General features: G+C 44.4%; 1 protein-coding gene across 1 annotated transcript; it reads right to left on the reverse strand.

Annotated features, from left to right (window-relative positions):
• Nucleotides 1-3,812: 3,812 nt before the first annotated feature.
• On the reverse strand, nucleotides 3,813-17,741 carry LOC310860901 (leucine-rich repeat-containing protein 24-like; the record flags this gene model as incomplete). The annotated part of the gene is made up of 8 exons (XM_083768089.1): nucleotides 3,813-4,247; nucleotides 5,913-6,158; nucleotides 6,675-7,028; nucleotides 7,364-7,626; nucleotides 9,851-10,019; nucleotides 11,839-12,030; nucleotides 15,812-15,898; nucleotides 17,574-17,741. The coding sequence occupies 8 exons, from the start codon at nucleotides 17,739-17,741 to the stop codon at nucleotides 3,813-3,815; spliced, it is 1,914 nt and encodes a 637-aa protein (XP_083624215.1).
• Between the last annotated feature and the right edge of the window lie 4,044 nt (nucleotides 17,742-21,785).

Raw genomic sequence — 21,785 nt, forward strand, 5'->3', positions numbered from 1 at the left:
TTTAATATTAAATAAATTGCAGTAGCGTGACACACTGTACCCACAGTGCCACCATTGTACAGTAGTGTTCTTTCTAGGCCTGTCACAATTATTACAATCGTCTAATGGCAATTATTTTGAGGTAATTGCAATTATTTTGTCATAATAAATATAACATTTATTAAAAGAATGTCAGTAATGTCTTATGTCTATATTTCAGTTAGTTAGTTGTCGTATCTGCCCTGTGCACTTTTTTTAAATTACGAACCCCAAAAGGCAAACTGAAATGTAACTTCTATTCGTAATGTTCAATGCCAAAAACACAATTAAATCGTAATTAATCGTCAACTCAAATGTGTAATCGTGACAGCCCCTAATTATTTATTTGTGTTGTGTGACGAGTTTTATGCATTTTAATATTTTCCCATCCAAACGTATTACTTGTATACGTATTACGTGCGTATTACGCGCTCTGTTGTCACACCATATTAAACTGCTCGAAATTCCTATGGAAACCCAAAGTCCTTACACATCCATTTATTTACATTTGTACGCTGTCAGAGTTACAAATGGATAAATGAACACAGAGGATTTTAGCGTGTAACCTTAGAAGTCTTGTGAAAAAATAAATCGATACATTTTTGTAGTGTTTCCTTTGCATTCTTTCAGCATACCATGAAAGTCTGTTTACCACAGACTGTCTATGTCTTGCGCTGAACATCACCTAGTTTGTCTTTTCCTTGAAAACATTTTTTTTTTAATCTCATACAGCACTTGGGGGTTTATAGTTATAGAAAATTTCCATCCAATTAAATTACTTTATACAATTTTCATGTCCTGCCTCCATTTTTATAAATTCTGCTTTTTACTAACTGACTGCAGGGGCCCTGCTATCCGTAGTTGGCGAACGGAAACATACAAAGACAATCTTTTATTTCCTCTGGCTTAAACAGTGGAGTACAAGCAGGAAAAAAAAAACTAAAATAAGTGTTATCTTTGTCAATCAATTGGGTTCTGGTTTTGTTCGCTTCTCTTACTGTAGCTTGACATTGCGAGCCATAAGGCACTGCCGCTGGGTTTTTAGTGAGGCCTGTCGGCCATATATATCACTATCCGCGACATGTTCCTCGTTGGCTTCATGGTCCTCGTTATCTTCCTGTTTCTAAAGTTAAACACTTATTATGCATAATATTGTTATGCATGCAGCTCAGTGGCCTTTCGGTTAGTGTCTGCCCTGAGTTTGGGAGGTTGGAGATACCAAAGACAATTGGGACCCAATGCCTCCTTGCTAGGCACTGGGCATCAAGGGTTGGATTGGAGGCAAGTCCCTGCGACATACTAGCATCATGTCCAGTGGGTGTACTTCTGCCTCACTCTACAGAAACAGGAGATAGGCTCCTGCCCTATGGGCCTCATGGCTCAGCAAGGCTTAGTTACTTATTATGCAGAATCAAATGGCATTCTGTCAAGTCATTTCATGGGGCCTTTAGTTTAAAAGATCACACCATCATACGACTTACAGTACTTTGTCATTGATGCCATTTTCCAAAGCATACCGTAATTAGTTTTATTCTCAAGGAACCCATAGGATTCCATTCATTTCATTCAAACTTACTTGATATAGGTCATTAAACTTTACGTTTAATGCATCTTAAGTTTAGCCAAAAACAGTCCCTGGAGAAACGATACACATCTCAAATGCCCATTACTTTTTAACGGCACAATTATTCAACCAACACTGACTGAATTATTCTAGTAAGTTTGGGAAATGTTGTAATGACTACGGTATGCAGAAAAATGAACAATCCTGAAATAAAATCTATAAATAAACGTTATGTTTATGTATGAAATACATAACCATATAACATACTAATGACAGGTATTGAGTTTGACACAGGTATATGATCCTTTGACAAGACCACCATCATCAGTGATAGATACCATAAAATGTACATTCCAAAAATAAAAATAAAGTCAGAAACACAATACTTGGCCAAAGTGTCAAAGTATCAGGAAGAACAGTTGATAGTTGCAGCTTAAATTTTAAACTTCACATTTATAGAGAATAGCTGTCTTATTAAAATAATACTTTTATATTTTAATCACATTACTTGAGAAAGCTTTTCTAGTAAAAATGCAAAAATTGATTAAGTAATTTTTCCTTCATCAAAATGACTTGTCTTTCCCCCTCGTTAAAACTGAACAGAATCCACTAACTGTAAGTAATAGTATACATTAATCAATACAATGCCAATGAGGAAATCTTCAGGGCAACTGAACCATTAAAACTAGTCTTTTCAACACATTTTGACATGTGCTTGCTTGCTGAAGAAAATATCGAAATATCAAGATATTGAGGTCAACTCCTTCATCGTAGCCACAGTGTCTCATCCCAGCAGAGATCAGCTGTCTTGGATTAACCTTAACCAACCTTTCTCCAACTCACCTACACTAGAATAATTTCTTTGAAAACCTCTCTTCCTGGTGACATTTTCCCTGTTTTGACCAATGTTTTTTAACACACTGCTTCGTAATTGTCCACCTCAAAGCCTTTAGGATTCTACATGTCTGCACAGAAAGTGATGAAGGGTGAAGTCTTGACATGTGTTCATATAGAAAATGAATAAAATCCGCACTTCCAGTCGAGTAAGAGTCTTTATTAACAAACGTGTTTCGGCGCGCAGGCCTTCGTCAGTGTCAAAATACACTTGACACAGACGAAGGCCTGCGCGCAGAAACGTGTTTGTCTGTCTGGTATGACTGCTGCTGCGGAGCACTATCTTTATTAATAAAGACTCTTACTCGACTGGAAGTGCGGATTTTATTCCATTTTCTATATGTTCATTTGGAATCTGCACCCAGCACACGCCTGAAACTATATAAATGTCTGAGTAGAGCGGCCCTTGAATTGAAATGTGTTCAGTCATCGACAACAATCACTTTCACCCTGACAGGACTCCAAACTGCTTCGCCTCTTGTTAATAGCAGAACAGTTTTTTCCACTTCACTCAAAGCAACCCAGCACACATCTTGCGAGGTTTGACATGAGTTTAAAGTTTTGCGGCCCAACAGATACTAGCTCTAAGCTGTGTCGACAACTTTGTCGACACAGCTTAGAACACTTCCAGATAAGTTCCGCCACCAGCTTGTGCTAGGAAATTGACGCATGCCAATGTAAACATTTCGATGAGCTCTACGTAGGTTGCTGCAGATCTAACGGTGCAAGGTCTCAACGTACAGAACCCTTTGGGAATTGTTACGGCAGATTTTCATGTCCTTGCCACATCTATAGGGGTTCAAGTTAAATACCAGTGAAGTTCCCATTGAAGTAAGATACTGTTAACACGGTCAACACTGCAGTACAGTCATGGGTTTATGCAGCCATATGGGAATACATCTTTTTCCTGGTTGCCATCAGTTCACATTGAGTGTATCCATCTTCAGTATGAACCCAAATTCCTTTGACTTGTATTGGAGCGTACGGGCTCATATCATGGCCACAGTATGTTCACCACCTCTGCCTCCATTAAGTAGGGATGACTCTTGTTTTACCAAATCACAAGTGTGGTTGTGTTGTAACATCAGGCAACATTGGCATTTGTGATCCACCAACGGCAACATCGGGTTCTCTCCTTAACCACCTCCAGTTGTTTTCCTTGAGGATTGAGCGTAACTGTCTGTCGTTCATCAGCAGTTCCCCAGGAGTGAATTCCCCAATCTCTTTCCGTTTTAAGATTATGTTTATAGACTTTACTGACCTGGAGTACAGAGCCTGCTATACAGTGCAGCACCAAGCCAGAACCTCGTTCCGTCGGGATCGTTTTCCCTTCCCTTCAGCAGTGGATCTCGTAGGCGATCTGCGAGTCCATGAACAGACCCGCGTGGTTGAGAAACATCCCCTCGGCTTCCGACGTGATCACGGGCTCCGCCTCCCCTCCCTCCCCCGCCATTCTCCGCATGGTCCGTATGTCCGGCTCTTGCTGCTGCTGCTGCTTGGCGGCGGGGGGGGCCAGGAGGACGGGACTCATGGTCTGGCCGGGCCCCGAGGAGGAGAGGGCGGGGCTGGAGGAGGACAGGGTCTCGGACGGGGCGACGGGGTAACCCAGGTTAGTGGTGGCGACGGCCGCGGTGGGCGGCGCGGGCGGTAAGACGGGCTTGGCCCGGTTGAGGACGTACATCTCGTGGCCGCGCTCGTCCCTGTACTCCTCCAGCTGGGCGAACGTGGTCGGGCCGTCCGAGTAGTCGTTCACATACAGGATGCTCTCCTCCTGCATGTTGAGACATAGCATGACAAAAACACTTTTGGGTTAGGGTTAGGGCAGTGGTAGCCTGAGCTAACGTGTTAGGTTTCTGGTCTAGAGGGGCGGGTCGCGGCTCAGATTTGCGCACGCCCTGATTGGATCTCATCGATCTGTCCGTCACCCCCGGCCCCTCCTCTCCCCCCTTGTGCAGCGCTACGTCACATCATTTGGAGCGACGCCCACCCGGAAGGGTTGACTCCCACTTTTAGACCAGAGCGGCCAATGCGTTACTCCAGGCTTTCAATTTTTTCACCAACAAAAATGAAAGCCTGGTACCGAGGCTAGGGCAGTGGTGGAACTAAGTTACTAAAGGGAACCCCTTTTTGTAACTATACCTTTCAGGATGGAACCCCTTTTGGGGTAGTTATGTAGCAACATACTTTTTTTTGTCATTTTTGAATAAATATTTGAAAACGTAGGTCAGGATTTAGAAGGCATTTTAAAGATACCTAAAGATGGTGTGTTTTTTGTATTCTTTTTAGTTTTTCATGTGTTTATGAGGTGACAGTACTTCATTAGACCCCTTGGTGTGGTTGTTATATGCAATGATGTCTTCCCTATGTATTTCGGGTTTCTTCCTGGAGGCTGAAACCTTGACAGTCAAACGTGCCAATGAAAAAAAAGTGGTATAGTGACCCCCTTTATCATTCAAACACAGCTGTGGGTGTGGCTTCAGTTCAGGTGGGTCACCACCCATCACCACCCACCAGGCATACCAGGCATACTTAATGAACTGGTGGGCGTGTCCACATAAAAACAATTGAACGACATATCAACTTTGGTCAATCTAAATGGCACCTGTTTTTAATGAATTGATGCTGATAAATGATGTGATGGAAAAAAAAATTATCCATTTACTTTTCATTCTTTCTTTCTTTCTTCTCTCCTTTTCACATAATTTTAAGGTGGGCTTATCACCTGGAAGTTAATATTAATGGTTATTAAATAAAATAAATTTAAACCAGATCAAAAGTAACATATTACCAAAACATCTAATACTAATATGGATTTACGTTGTTTTCTTGTTGCCTACATTTTTAACCTCCATGAACCATAAGGGGTGCATATGTTGGTGCTGCGGGTTAAAAATCACCTGTGGCTCCTGACATGCACGGCGGGTTAAAAATCACCCGTGGTGTCCGCGTGCGGTTAGGGTTTTGGTTAGGGTGTCGGAATCATGACTGTATAGTCTAACCCAGGGGTGGGCAACTTTGACGATGGAGAGGGCCACTATATTTCCACACTCACTCCCTAGGGCCATATATTACTGTCGTAGCAAAAATAGCCGATCTACAAGCTCAAAACGTGTCGCAGCGCGACACGTTTTGAGCTTGTAGATATATTCGAATTGGAATCTTGAAAATTTACATTTTTATGTAATTTCAAATGCCTTTAATTATACGTGTGTTGAGCATTGAGCTACTAATTTAGACTGAAGTAATTAAAGCGGGTCATGTTTGCATGTTGTGGAATTGTAAACAGCTGGAACCAATAATATATCAGTATTCCAATATTAACCTGAGGGCCACATTAAGTGAAGGTGGGGGCCGCATGTGGCCGCCAGTTGCCCACCCCTGGTCTAACCAAACACATGCTCCCATCCAAACCATAATACAAACGGGACAAACGCACCTTCTCTGCGCCATCGGCCTCCTTCTCTCTCTGCTGGTGGCGGCTGTAGATCATGGCGACCAACAGCAGTGCAGTGAGAGCCAGCAGTGAGATGCCTATGGCTATGGCCGTCTGGGTGGCTGGCCCCAGAGCGCTGAAGGCCATGCTTCCCATGGCGTACAGTGGCTCACGGCTGACGTCCGAGCCCACGGCGGGACGGTGGTGGTTCCTCAGCCGCGGCCACGAGGGGGAGTAGGCCGAGGACACCTGCATGGTTTAAAGCCAGATCAAATATCATGACTGAAAAGGTATTGGCAAACCAAATCCAATCTGTGATTTGTTAAACTTGAGTTTCCTCAAGAAATTAGCACAATAATGATGTAGAATCTTTCTAAACCTAAGCTCCACATTCCAGCTGAAGAAATTGCAGATTGGAGGTTTTTCCTTTTATGAAATATCCGAGATCGTGAGGGTTTTTGTAACTTCTGTATGCTTCTGAACATTCATTCTATAGCTAGTTTGACCACTTCAAATTCTCATAAAACAAATCTACGCTGTTGCGTTTGAACTGTTTGAACTGAACACTTCAATTACTCTTTCATTCTTAAATATAACTAATAACCGAAAACAGCCAATCTATAAGCTCACAACGCGTCTTTGGCACGTTGTGAGCTTACAGATGGGCTGTTTTCGGCACACAGCATGATTCCATGGAAGACAGCGGTGGAATCCAAATGACATGAAATCAGTCTGAGTGGCGACTGAGAACTTTAATGGGGTCACCTGAGACCATGAGGCCCAGATGGAGGAGGAAGAGGAAGAGGACGAGGAGGAGTTGATGGCCAGCTGGAAGGTCACCCTGGCCACGCCGCCCGCGTTCCAGGCCTCGCACTCGTAGAAGCCCGCGTGGGCCACGGTCACGTTGCTGAGGAACAGCATGCCGCTGCCCGTGTCCGGGTCGAAGCGTTCCCCGGCGGCGTCCGCCTTCTGCAGGCGGACTCTGCCTCCTTCCTCCGAGTGCTGCTCCGCCCCCGCGGCGGCGGCGACCCCCCCCGCAGCTCCTCCGGCCCCCATCTCCTGCACCAGGCTTCTGGGAGAGAGTGCCACTTTACCCTGGGAAGCCTTCCTCCAGGTCACCTGCAGTGTAAAGCAACGTTTTTTGTCAGGTGAAACCTTAGAGTATAACACAATCATTCCCGGGATTCTTTCAAAATAGGAGCTCTGGGGTGCCGGAAAGAAATGGCCGCTTTTACACTGCCCGTTGTCTCTCCTATATACCACATCTATACAACACAAAATCTTATCCAATGACAACAGACTATTGTTTTGGGTCTGAGAAGGTACATCTCAAATAGTGGTCCGTGGCTCAAATGCCGAATAGATAATGGACCTTTGATGTGAAAAAGGGTTGAAGAACCACTGTTTTACCGTATTTATCTCACACACACACACACACACACACACACACACACCTGTGGTCGGGGATATCCAGAGGCATGGCAGGACACCCGCAGACTCTCTCCGAGGCGCACGGCCAGCCTCCTGGGCTCCAGCTGCACCACCGGCGGGATGCACACCAGGCTGTTGAGAGGCACCTCCACGAGGCTGAGGTGGGAGAGACGAGGGGGCTCCGTGCAGACCAGACGACGCTCCGCAGAGCTGAGCAGCCGCTGGCCCTCCTCGTCGATCCAGCTCCTCAGCCAGTGGAGAGCGCAGTCGCATCGCCACGGGTTGTCTGGAGACGGGACGGGAGCAGAGTAGAACACAACAGAACTTCCAATGTGCCTGTGACTTTCCTGGAACAGTTTCTATTAACCCATTTTGAAATGAGATCAGATTCTAAAAATGACTTCTACATCCTGACAGTTTTCTGAAAAAGCTATGTTTCTATGTCATTTTTCAAAAATAGCAGACCTACAAGCTCATAGCGCGCCACTCGGTGGCGCGCTATGAGCTATAATAGTTACCAAAAGGGGTTCCCGCCCAAAACAAAACCCCTGAAGGCTCACGAATGCTCCAGGTTTTAGGTGATAATGTGACCAAGCTCACAATGCGTCGCGGTGCGACGCATTGTGAGCTTGTAGATTGATTTTCGAAATATTTGAAAACATTTGAAAACTTGAAATGGGACATTCTGCATAGTGAGTACTTTCGTTTCTACTTTTGGTGCTTTTAGTACATTTTGATGGCAATCATTTGGTACTTTTTGAATATGGGACTTTTACTTCCCATCTACAGTAGCCTACAGTACACTGCAGTATTAATACTTTTACTCAAGTAAAACATTTCAGCACTTTTTCCATAGTGCTGTACTGTATGGCAACCTACCTAACAGCCCATTAGAGGGGACAAGTTTGAAATAGGTGTCCACACACACAGGGCTGTATTTTGCGTGTCTTAAGTACCAGGTCTTAATCTGGAGGCGTGGTCAATGCTCTTTGGCCACTCAGAATAGCCAAATGGCATTGATCACGCCTCCAGGTCTTGAGTTAAGTAATAAGACCTGGTACTTAAGACACGCAAAATACAGCCCAGTGTCTAATATCCTTCGCTGTGACCTTCCCCTCTGTCTCCTCCATATATACTGTAGGCCTACAGTACGTATCAGAAACGAAATGAGGAGGACTATCACGGACTGCTAGCTCTCCCCCAGAAGGATAGGATATCTCGCCTGAGGAACAGTATACTGTACTAACTGTAGAGGCGGTTTGATACTCGAACTCTGACACTCGAGCACTTTCATCAGTAGAGCAAGCATTAGCCGACAAGCACTTAAAAAAAGCAACAAAGCACTTCAAAACGAATGTACTGTATCAGCACCAAGCACTTTAAATGATGTTATTATATTATGTCAATGGTCTGCATTTGTATAGCGCCTTTCATCCAAAGCCCTATACCATATGCATTACTTTCCCTTATTCACGCACATTTACACACTGGTGGTGGAGGCCCTGCAACCCTGCAAGGCACAATTTCTGTGTCAAACAGCGAGATCTCAGACACTATCAAAAATCACATTTGTGTGAAGTGAGAGGCACTCTTATCAGCATACATCATACTGTAACGGTTTGGCTTGATGTTAATCTGTTTTGGGGTGCCAGTTAGGCAAATGCCTAACACAGTTAACCTTACAATGGTTTAACAAGGACAAATATAGCAGCCATAGCCAGGGATAGGTTACCCAAAAATGAACCTTCACTCAATGACATGTCATTGACACAGACACAGTATAACTCAGTTTGCTTTGTTTGTATTGACGTTTCCAGCCCACACCCAAAAAATCCAGTCCACAGTTTCCCAGGTACCACAGTCTAGCGTCCACAGTCATTAATAGCCTCCTCAAATATAATCAATAATACTCACAACACTCTAACTGTTATTCAATACATGAATGAAATGTTATGCAACCTAAAAAGAAACACACAAAAGAGAAACCGGGGTGATTAAACCAGGTCGTTTGAGTGTGTGTATGTGTGAGCTGGGGGGGGGGGGGGTAGGGTACCAGTCAGTGAGAGAGCACTGCAGCTCCGTTGCTGAATGCCAAGACACGGACACTCACAGTGGGAAACGCCCCAAGGATTGACTTCTTAGGTTCCTCTTCTCCCCATGGATCCGATTGTAGCAGACTGTAAGTCGCGCAGACTGTAACTCGCGTACGCGATCGCTTCTCCCCAGTCTCCACTCCAGTCTCTTCTCTGTGACAGGTCGCGCCATCTTGGCTACTGTTCCATTAATAGAGCGGAAGGGAACGTACAAGCGTCGGGGGCGTGTCGTCGCGTCACGTTCGTCTGTGTGTGTACTGGGTTGTAACTGGGTTGCATCAAATTCCGTGCTCAACCAATCAAATAATTTCCGTGGTACACACAGACACACAGAGCTGGACATAGGAGGGGCTGGCGCCCCTCGAAAACTTAAACGACATGTATTTTCCCCCGAATAAGTGCCTTAATTGGTCTCACCTGTGATGCGCAGAACCTGCAGGCTGACCAGCGGCCGCAGAGAGGCGGGGCCGATGGTGTGCAGGTTGTTCCTGCTGAGGTCCAGCAGGGCCAGAGAGGTCAGGCCCACGAGGGCCTGGTCGGCCAGCATCTCTATGCTGTTGTGCTGCAGGTGGAGCTCCTGGAGACGCTGTGGGGGAGACAGTATTCATGTGCTAGTTGGGGTCATTGTGATAATGTATGGAGGAGCAGGAAGACAGAATGTGCTAGTTGGGGTCATTGTGATAATGTATGGAGGAGCAGTTAGACAGTATTCATGTGCTAGTTGGGGTCACTGTGATAAAGTATGGAGGAGCAGGAAGACAGTGTTCATGTGCTAGTTGGGGTCACTGTGATAAAGTATGGAGGAGCAGGAAGACAGTGTCCATGTGCTAGTTGGGGTCACTGTGATAAAGTATGGAGGAGCAGGAAGACAGTGTCCATGTGCTAGTTGGGGTCACTGTGATAATGTATGGAGGAGCAGGAAGACAGTATTCATGTGCTAGTTGGGGTCACTGTGATAATGTATGGAGGAGCAGGAAGACAGTGTTCATGTGCTAGTTGGGGTCACTGTGATAAAGTATGGAGGAGCAGGAAGACAGTGTCCATGTGCTAGTTGGGGTCATTGTGATAAAGTATGGAGGAGCAGGAAGACAGTGTTCATGTGCTAGTTGGGGTCACTGTGATAAAGTATGGAGGAGCAGGAAGACAGTGTTCATGTGCTAGTTGGAGTCATTGTGATAATGTATGGAGGAGCAGGAAGACAGTGTCCATGTGCTAGTTGGGGTCATTGTGATAATGTATGGAGGAGCAGGAATAATGTGCTAGTTGGGGTCATTGTGATAAAGTATGGAGGAGCAGGAAGACGGTGTTCATGTGCTAGTTGGGGTCATTGTGATAAAGTATGGAGGAGCAGGAAGACGGTCTTCATGTGCTAGTTGGGGTCATTGTGATAAAGTATGGAGGAGCAGGAATAATGTGATAGTTGGGGTCATTGTGATAAAGTATGGAGGAGTAGGAAGACAGTGTTCATGTGCTAGTTGGGGTCATTGTGATAATGTATGGAGGAACAGGAAGACAGTGTCCATGTGCTAGTTGGGGTCATTGTGATAAAGTATGGAGGAGCAGGAAGACAGTGTCCATGTGCTAGTTGGGGTCACTGTGATAAAGTATGGAGGAGCAGGAAGACAGTGTTCATGTGCTAGTCGGGGTCACTGTGATAAAGTATGGAGGAGCAGGAAGACAGTGTTCATGTGCTAGTCGGGGTCACTGTGATAAAGTATGGAGGAGCAGGAAGACAGTGTTCATGTGCTAGTTGGGGTCATTGTGATAATGTATGAAGGAGCAGGAATAATGTGCTAGTTGGGATCATTGTGATGGTGTATGATGGAGCTTGTCATGGACTCAAACGGGAACTGAAACAATCACACCTGTGTGAAGTAAGGGGCACCCGGTAGTGTTTGTTCAAGGTGCTGTAAACACTAAACAAACATTAAAAGTCCATAGACTTGGCTGCCACATGACGTCACGTTTAATGCTCTAAACCAGGGGTTCTCAACGTTTTTGGCTGGGGATCCCCGGAAATGCTTTGGCCGTGTCTCTAAAATGTGTTACGCATACTTTTTTGATATGCATACTAGTTATTATCAACTTTGTATGAGGCATCATTTAACCCATTCTGACCGGGCACCCATTTTGGTGTTAGCATCATGTTATGCTTTAGCTATTGAAAAATAGCAGATCTACAAGCTCATATCGCGCCACCGAGTGGCGCGATACGAGCTTGTAGGTCTGCTATTTTTGAAAAATCGAAGAGCGACTGACATTTTTAGAATCTGATCTCAGGTCAGAATGGGTTCATCAGACCAGTGTGTGTCCGGCGGAAACCTCGTATGAATCTGATCTCAGGTCAGAATGGGTTAAATTGATGCATGTGTGAGGCGGGGGCCTATGCTACTACTCTGCCTCACCTGTAAGCCCCGGAAGGTGTAATCCTGCAGACGTGTGATGTCATTCCCGGCCAGGTAGAGGATGCGCAGATGTTCCAGTCCGTGGAACATGTCGGCTGTCACCAGGTGAATCCGGTTCCCGTTGAGCGCCAGCTCCAGCAGCTGACCCTGCTTCCTGAAAGAACCGGGTTCCACTGCTGATATGGTGTTGTTCTGGAGAGGAGAGCAGAGGAGAGAGAATAATTATATGGTGGCTTAACGTTCCACTGGCGGTAAGAAAATACATTTAAACAAAGAACCAAAGAAAGGTTACGAAAACTAATGAAATAACGTTAACTAAAAAAACTTTTTGGTTAACTGAACTATAGTATTTATTTACTGTATTTCCGTTAACCATTTTTTTTGTTAAATAAAACGATAACTGTGTGTTTACAAAACGAACTAAAACGAACTGAAATTATATATACATAATGCCCTTTGTTTCGTTTTTCTCGTCACCAACAGTAACTGAATATATATTTTTAAAATGGTCTCTTTTGTTGAGTTTGTAGAAAAGAAACCCCACTCTAAGGGCTGTATTTTGCGTGTCTTAAGTACCAGGTCTTATTCCCTAACTTGAGTAAACTAAAGACCTGGAGGCGTGATCAATGCTCTTTGGCCACTCAGAATAGCCAAATGGTAGAAAAAAAATGAAAAATCGAAGCTAACTAAAACTAAACTCTAATGAAAAATCTCAAACTATTATAAACTTGCAGGCGCACGAAGAAAACGTTCTGTACACACATGCAGTACAGGCACACACAAAAACGTCTTGGCATAAAAAACAGCACATCAGACAAAATGTGGATGTGAATGGATTAAGCAGACGTCGTCTGCATCTCACCGTTCCTGTCGCATCGACCGGACAGAGAGACATACAGTACATACATTATGTATATACGCAAGCACAGCCCCATAGAATAATTTACTATATGTGTAGTATGCTATACTTAACTTACTATACATATTACATACATGGTACGTGTGTGTGTGTGTGTGTGTGTGTGTGTGTGTGTGTGTGTGTGTGTGTGTGTGTGTGTGTGTGTGTGTGTGTGTGTGTGTGTGTGTGTAGTTTGAAGTATCATCAAAGACTTGTTTCAGTGAGTTAAGTGTTAATTATGAAAATAGGTTACAGGGGTGCATGTTGTGCAAGCCCAATACTGTACACGGTCAAATTTTATATTCCTGCAATGGTGCAATAACTGATTGTATTCAGCAAAGTTACCTTCAAAGCATGGGCTATCTACGTTCTAAAATATGCAGAAGGTCACCACAGCTCTAGTTGATATGGGGCTGTAATAAGCTTCCCTCTGCAAACATGTTACTGGTGGTCTCAAAGGACAAAGCTATTGCTGTAGTGTGTCATTGCACTCTATCATAAAAGCAGTGGTGTAAAGTAACTAAGTACATTTACTCAAGTAGTGTACTTAAATGGTGCATTTATATAGTAGGGGTGCAACGGTTCAGTTAGACCACGGTTCGGTTCGAACCTCGGTATGGGGGCCACGGTTTCGGTTCGGTTTCGGTACAGTAAAGAAAATGACACCCGTGTGAAGTGACCCCCAGGAACGCGCCCAGGGGGCCGGGCCGGTTCCGGCGAGCCGCCCCCTGTCCGAAACGGTTGAGAAATGACAGAGTTACTGTGTGCCGGTCCCTCTACTGTACCCTCTACTGTACTGTACTGTCGCTGTACTGGCACACACGAAATCATCATATATACAGTTAATAATGTGCGTGTGTGTTTGTGTGTGTTAGGTTGCGCACAGGTGGTGAAAAACAACCATGCTGTTTTCATGCTCATACCCAGCCAGCCAGCCAGGCAGTGGCTTGCACCACTCAAAAAAGTTTATTTATAGCATTTTCTTTAGGCATTTCTGCCTTTTCATTATTTTAAAGGGGAAAAAAACCTTATATTGCTATTTTAATGTGCCTCATCATTATTTTCAAGGGGAAAACAATGCACCTATGCGCTCACACGGAGCAGTAAGCACAAGAGGAGAGGAGAGTGGTGGAGGGGAGGGTAGGATTCACACAGTGAATGCGTCGTGTCGCACAGACAAATACAAAAGTTTACAATAAGTCTACATGAGGATTTAAGGATATTATGCTTATATTATTAGAAGAAGGGCTTCTATCTACAGTCATGGATTGAACATGGAGTATTTAGTTGGGACTTTTCTGACGGAATTAATGTCCTGGGTTGTTTTTGCTCTCACTCTCCCTCTTAATTAGCACTCAAACAGCGAGTGCAGATGCAGAATCAGATCTGAACAAACTCAGACCGTGCTTAGAAGCCTGTTGGCGCGAGATTACTCCGCTGTGTGTGTCTGTGTATGACGATCAATAATTATTCCAAGAACGACGTTTAAAGACGAGGGCTGGATTGATTCTCCTCATCATGCCGTCTCTCTCTCTCTGTGTGTGTGTGTGTGTGTGTGTGTGTGTGTGTGTGTGTGTGTGGGTGTAGGGGGTGGGCCGACAGAGTGCTACACTTCTGTGACCGAAAGAGTGCTAGACTTCTTAGTAGGACGGTGTGTGACCGAGAAATACATTCTTCGCAGCTGTAAGAAATGAATTAATGCAAACCGAAATAGCGCGGTTCATTAGAGCGCATTGAACCGTGTATGCTGTACCGAACGGTTCGGTTTTAAACCGAAAACCGTTGCACCCCTATTATATAGCGCCTTTATCCAAGGCGCTTTACATAGATAGTGCATTACATTCACACATTCACACACACATTCATACACCGATGGCGGCGGAAACCATGCAAGGTACCAACCAGCACATCGGGAGCAATTTTGGGGTTCAGTGTCTTGCCCAAGGACACTTCGACATGTAGCCAGGAGGAGCCGGGATTCGAACCGCTGACCCATGGTTTATTGGACGACCTGCTCTACCTCTTGAGCCACAGCCACAGTCGCTTAACCCTTGACCCGCAACAATTAATTGAATAATTGTTTATATTGTATATTGCCAGGATTTGTGTGTGTGTGTGTGTGTGTGTGTTTGTGTTGTCTCGACCGGATGTTGATCTCTCACTGGGCGATGAGAAGCGTCGGCATTCTGCCGTGGACAAACCTCGCCATCTGGGACAAGGAATTGTAGATAAAGGCGATTGAAAGCAACAGATAGAATGGGCGTGGGTGCGCGTGCAGTTCAAGATGGCGCGCTGTATAAAAGATCAATTCCCGTAATTCTAAGTTCATGGCGGGGGAATTACGGGAATGGAGCCCAAGTACAGTTTTGAGGCATTTTTACTTTACTTGTGTATTTCCAATTTTCAATACTTTTACTTCTACTCCACTACATCTCAGAGGCAAATATTGTACTTTTACTACACTACAATTATTTGAAAACTACTTACTTTGTAGATTCAGATTATTACTACAAAACATACAGTAACCACTTCAGAACTCTGGATTTTCAGAAACGATACAGTAGTTTGTCAGCCTGGTCGAGTGCTGGCATACATTTTGTTTGTAAATATTTTTTATTTTATTTGTATTTTTTTGACTGTGTCGTGGAGCAACTTATACACTAGCTGTAAAGGAGTTTTTATAGAGTAAGCATAGAGTTAACTAAATCTCTGTTGGCCTTTAAATCAGTCGCAGTGATTTATTCCGACCCATTGTTTATTCTAATCCTAAAAGTATTTTTGTTATCTTCTCGCAAATTAATCAGCTGCTACTACCATTTGTTGAATTAATTGCATTTGCTTTGTTTCATAGGGCAGTAAGTCATTGCTGTTGTGTGCAAACCTTGTTACTTTTGTTCTATTTTCATCCTACTTTGAGGAAAGTCTACCAAATCTTACATGCAGATTAAGTTCCATAATCCTAAAACTCATGAGACATGCATAGAGGCTATCAGTATGTTAAAGGCAAGGGGTGTGTGTGTGTGTGTGGCAAGGTGTGTGCGTGCGTGTGTGCGCAGCATGAGCATGGTACAGTACCTGCAAGTAGAGATAGTGCAGTCTCCCTAGCTGAGAGAGGTCCTGTCTACGGATCTGACCAATAACATTGTCCTGGAGGAAGATGGTCTGGAAAGAGTAAGGTGGAGGTAGAAAGATGAGATGACAGGAATGGTTGAATCAATCAATCAAAACAGGGAAAAAACGATGTTGCAGGCAAAATGGACTTTTCCACATAGCCTGTTAAGACTGAAGTTAGGGTTAGATTCAGGGTTAATAATAGTCGGACAACGCGACCAACAGACATGTCAGACAATGGCTGACAACAGAGCATGTGAGCGGCCAAGAAATCCGCTCTTCGCTCTCGATGGCTTTTGTCCCGCTCGTGTTGATCCCCCCCCCCCCCCCTGGACCCCTGCTCTACATTTTTAGTAACCGCGTCCACTTGGTTTTGCGAGAGCCTCCTCCACAATTTCCTCCTCCTCCACAATTTCCTCCTCTTCCTCCACCACCATCATCATTATCTTTCTCCACTTCTCCTTCAACGTCAGGGAGGATGTTCAATGCCTTGATCATGTTGCTGGCACTCTCGGTCGCCACACGAGTCACGCGTTTGATGAATGTTCCAATTTTTCGGCACACTTTCATACTTTTGGTAAATGTGCTCTGCACACACTAAATCCAAGCGTTTAGGTTCTAAACAGAGCGGGGACAGTTCTTATGTAAGCCGTAAGCCGTTCTGAACCATTTTAAATTCCGCTCAGTGCTCAATTTAAAATCCACCCGCTCCACTCCTCGCGCCGGTCACGCTCGGCTCCGCACTGCTCACGCTCCCCGCCGCTCACATGCTCTGGCTGACAACAACGTCAGTATGTGGAAATGTCCATACTGGCTGCATTGCATGGTGTTGATAAGGGCTGATGATGGAGATTAAGTAATCTGATAACATCCGAAGCCGCTAGTAGAGGGTGGGACATGCTTGGGGATATCCACTGACTGTGTGGAGGGTGGGACATGCTTAGAGATATCCACTGACTGTGTGGAGGGTGGGACATGCTTAGCCCATTCTGACCTGAGATCAGATTCACACGAGGTTTCCGCCGGACACACACTGGTCTGATGAACCCATTCTGACCTGAGATCAGATTAAAAAAAATGTCAGTCGTTCTTCGATTTTTCAAAAATAGCAGACCTACAAGCTCGTATCGCGCCACTCGGTGGCGCGATATGAGCTTGTAGATCTGCTATTTTTAAATAGCTAAAGCATAACATGATGCCGACACCAAAATGGGTGCCCGGTCAGAATGGGTTAGAGATATCCACTGACTGTGTGGAGGGTGGGACATGCTTAGAGATATCCACTGACTGTGTGGAGGGTGGGACATGCTTGGGGATATCCACTGACTTATGTGTGGAGAGTATATATTAATAGAGACGGCACCAGATTTCTCCTCCCATCCACTTGCATTAAGTTGCTCAAAAGCGCATGACTCACTCCTCCTTCCGGGTAGGAACAGAGTGCATTATGGGATGGATTGGACCCATGAACCCATGAACACATGAACACAAGGCCGTTGACTATCATTGTGCCATTTGCCCGCGTTCACGTATGAAACATTCGTTCATTCGTGTCATGGACCCAATAACATGAACGTGCGCAATGATAGCCAACGGACCAGCGCTTGGCGCGAGCTGCAATGACAAATCTGGCCACTATGTCCATTTCGCCTCAGGGTTTCCTCCGGGTGCCGTCTCTGTTAATATATACTCCAAGGGTGGGACATGCTTAGAGATATCCACTGACCTGTGTGGAGGGCGGGACATGCTTGGGGATATCTCGGAGGCTTGTGGAGCCACACTCCACGGTGAGGCTGTAGCAGCGACAGCCGGCCGGGCAGGAGAGCGAGCCGTGTCCCGGGCCGGGTAGGGGCAGGAGCAGGGACAGCAGCACCACAGACGCCTGCAGAGCCATCGCGACAGGCGTTGCTGGACTGCAGAGAGAGAGGCAATCAAAATTTATAAATAAATAAATGTGCTGATGCAACGTTATTATTATTGCATTCCTGGCAGCGCACTGACTGCAATTTTCTCTTTTCTGCAATTATGTGCCACTGCGACTGAGGATAGGTGAATCAATGCTTGGCCATGATGATTCATGACAGCACAATATGTACTATGACTGGAGTTCTGTGTGCATACAAACAATATCAGCGGGTAGGAGTCGGAATCACTTTCATTGTTACACCACAGGTTTAAAACAAAAGTCGATGAAATTTGTTTTTGTGCAAACTCCATTGAAAGATGGAAACAAACAAACAAATGAAGTCAATACAAAAACTGTTACTGTGGACGACATCATGATTAAGCATTACACATGTTTACAACAGGGCCCACCATTTTTTTTTTTTTTTTTAAGATATTTTTTTTGCGGCTTACGCCTTTATTGATTTTTTAAGGGATAGAAAGTAGGCTGACAGGAAACGGGAGAGAGATGGGGGGATGACATGCGGTAAAGGCCGTGTCGGGTCCGGGAGTCGAACCCGCGGCACACCGCGACTGGATCACCAGTCCGGTGCCCAGACAGTTACGCTACGGCCTGGGCCAGGCCCACCATTTTCAATTCATCAGAACATTTGGTAAGAATATACGCTTCTGTAAAAAAAAGAAAACAGGAAATGGGGGCATGGTGGCCCAATTGGTACTTGTGCTGTCGCCTTACAGCCAGAGACACAAATGTCACAAATGGGTTACAAAATCGTGATTTACGTCATATTTAGCAGAATTTTGACCTAATTTCGTTATCGCTTGGACACCCAGCAACATATCCATATCCACTTTTGTGCCCAACCCAACTTCCCAAGACCATCTGTAAACAATTCTCCACACTGAACATAATTTGCTGTTCATATAATCAGAACGGGTAAGGACTAGTAATTATAAAGGAAGTAAAATTGGAAAAACATATACAGTAAGGGAGTAAAGGGGGGACTCAGACTTTATTTACGGGGGCCAGTTTTGAATTACAGCCGTCCGTAGGTGCCCTTTGAGAGCGGTTTTGAAGAAGTCAAGGGATTCACATGTTGTTAGGGCGTTCCACATTTTGGTGGGATAGGAGCGAAATGAATTTAGTCCCTTGTTTGAGCCGAATCTGGGTTGCACATGGTTTGTTGTACTCCCTCTGGTGTTGTGGGTGCGGACTTCGTTGACATTAAGGAAGTATTTTTAGACAGGTGCATGGGTATCTTGGTGGTGTAGCCGCTACACTGTAGCGAATCTTGTGGACCAGACCCATTGCAAGATGCTGTACTCTGTCGTCGACCCTAAGCCATTCCAGCCTGTCAAAATGAGCAGGGGGGTGGTGGGTTCGAGGAGTGAGGACAAGTAGCCTGACCAGTTTGTTTTGGAAAGTCTTGAGCTTGTTTTAAGGGCCTTTGAGGTGCTGTGGTACCAAGAGGTGCATGCATAGTCGAAGAAACCTTGTACAAGGGCTCCTGCTAGGGTCTTCAAGGTGTTTTTGTTGTTGACCAGTAATTACGAAATTGGCCATCTTATCACTGGAAAGATTTGCCTCCATGATGGAACCTGCAGGTAATTTCATCTTTTCGTGTGATAATATATAACACATAAATATAACAAAATATATTTACATAATAATACATTACATACACATAGCATATCCATTCAGTAAAGTATGTAGCTACATAGCGTTAGACATAGGTAGTGCATGAACACAGCAGCAGCTATACTGTATACTACATGTATAGCAAAAAAGGCTATCAGCGCAAAAGTTCATGAGATGTTGATGAGTGAGAGAGGAGAGGTAAATATTGATAGTAAACAGTGAGACAGAGAATTAGATGAGATCATGGTATATACAGTATAACCTACAAATGATAGGATAACATTCGATAAACAGATTTTTAAATGTCTCCAAATTGAATAGCTCCAAATTGAATAACAAATTGAATAAATGTGGCACGTACACTAATGCCATATTTAAATGAGCGCAAACTCCGATAAGCATATGGTCCCAAATTAAATAAATCAATAATGAATTCCATTTTAAAACATGTGATATTGTTTTAGTTCACTGCATAAACAAACACTCATGCCAAATTTGTCTCCGGATTCACCACAGCTTAATATGCAGTAGAGTAGACTGACTGAATTGCACATCTATCCTCACACATGCCTGCGTATGGATTGGACACACACACACACACACACACACACACACACACACACACGCACACGCACACGCACACGCACACTCATTGCTCACACATATACACATACTTACGATCAGGCAACAAAGATGATTATGGCAGCTCCACCATTCATCTATCTCCTCACATTAATCAAATCAATGTTGGCAGATAATTGCTTTTCAATGGATTCTATAATTAAAATGAATGATCATGCCAGTGATTAGTATATTAGACATAGCTTATAGCAGCTTCAGTAACACTTACATTTCAATTCATATTAATACACTAGGCGGGTCATCAATTACAAACAAATCTGTTGTTAAAACAGGGGTATGGCAAAACACATTTTGATGAATTATGGCATAAAGAGAAATATTGGAACAGGAAACATAAATTACCAACTGCACCAAAGCAGATCAGCTACTGTAGTAAACACAACATGAATGTCTATTGCTTCCCCAAAGTGTGAACTGTGGAATTTCAATAATGATATTCTGTTTAGCCGAAGAACTCAACAGTCTTTTCAGAAGTTTATTACGACCTTGGATCATTCAACACTACATGGAATTAGTGAAGACCATGCAGAAGGACTGAGGATGGTGAATGGGGTTATTATATGGGTTGAAGTTAAATAGACATCCACTGTTTCCATTTATATATTTAATACGCAAGCCTTGCAGTTTACCAGCAGCTCAGGCAAATCCTGAGTCATACACTTATAATCTTCCAATTACTACTTTGACACTTCTAATCCTAATTCCAATGGGAACCAGTTCAGTTCTTTTTGGTTCTTAGTCCATGAGCCAGAGCTCCAAAATTGGTGGGAAAAACTAGACCTATTTTAAATTGTTTATAGGATCAATACAAGTAAATTAATACATGATCCACAGTAGTAGCTTTTCATATTTCACACTTTCATACTGTCCAATTCTGTCTGTTGGAATGCTAATGTTGATCCCATAGTCTCCACAGTGGTGGGCGGGAACTTTACCCCTGTACCACCCACATGCCACCTATACCTATTCTCTATAAACAAAGCAACATCCATTGCTAAGTTTTCTGATCATGCACATCTCAGCTTATGCCTGATGTCTCCAAACATAATACCGTAGTAGTACACCAGAATGTTACGTGTGGTACTTAACACCAACAGGAACGAGCACATCACCAACAAGCGTCTGTACGGGGCATTACCAAGTGTAAACAGAGAAGATAGCAGTAAGGAGGATGAGACTAGCTGGCCACTGCCACCGACACCAAGAACTCCCGGCCAAAAAGCTAGTACTGTGGGAACCAACACACGGGCATCGATCGAGAGGACGTCCCACACCTAGCTACGTGGACGTACTAAAGAAAGATACTGGTGCGGAAAGCACAAAGGAGCTGGTCAGATGTAGGTAGAACCGAGATGACTGGAGACGCTGATGGAGGGCTCGTCTGAGGACGACCTAGAGAGGGGGATTATTCTGTGAAGCCGCTGCTCATCCTATCAACATCATTGGGGCGGCGGTGGCTCAGGGGTAGAGTGCCTGGATGGTAACCGTAAGGTTGCCAGTTCGAACCCGGGCTCCCCCAGAGTTACTGTCGAAGTGTCCTTGAGCAAGACATTGAACCCCTAATTGCTCCCGATGTGCTAGTTGGTGCCTTGCTTGGTTTCCGCTGCCATCGGTGTGTGAATGTGTGTGTGAATGGGTGAATGTAATGCACAATCTCTGTAAAGCGCCTTGGATAAAGGCGCTATATAAATGCACCATTTACCATTTACCATTTTAATGCTACATGAGACCATTAGAACCATATGGCATCTG

Source organism: Protomyctophum parallelum, assembly GCF_964188405.1.
Source record: "Protomyctophum parallelum genome assembly, chromosome: 6".
Classification (NCBI taxonomy): domain Eukaryota; kingdom Metazoa; phylum Chordata; class Actinopteri; order Myctophiformes; family Myctophidae; genus Protomyctophum; species Protomyctophum parallelum.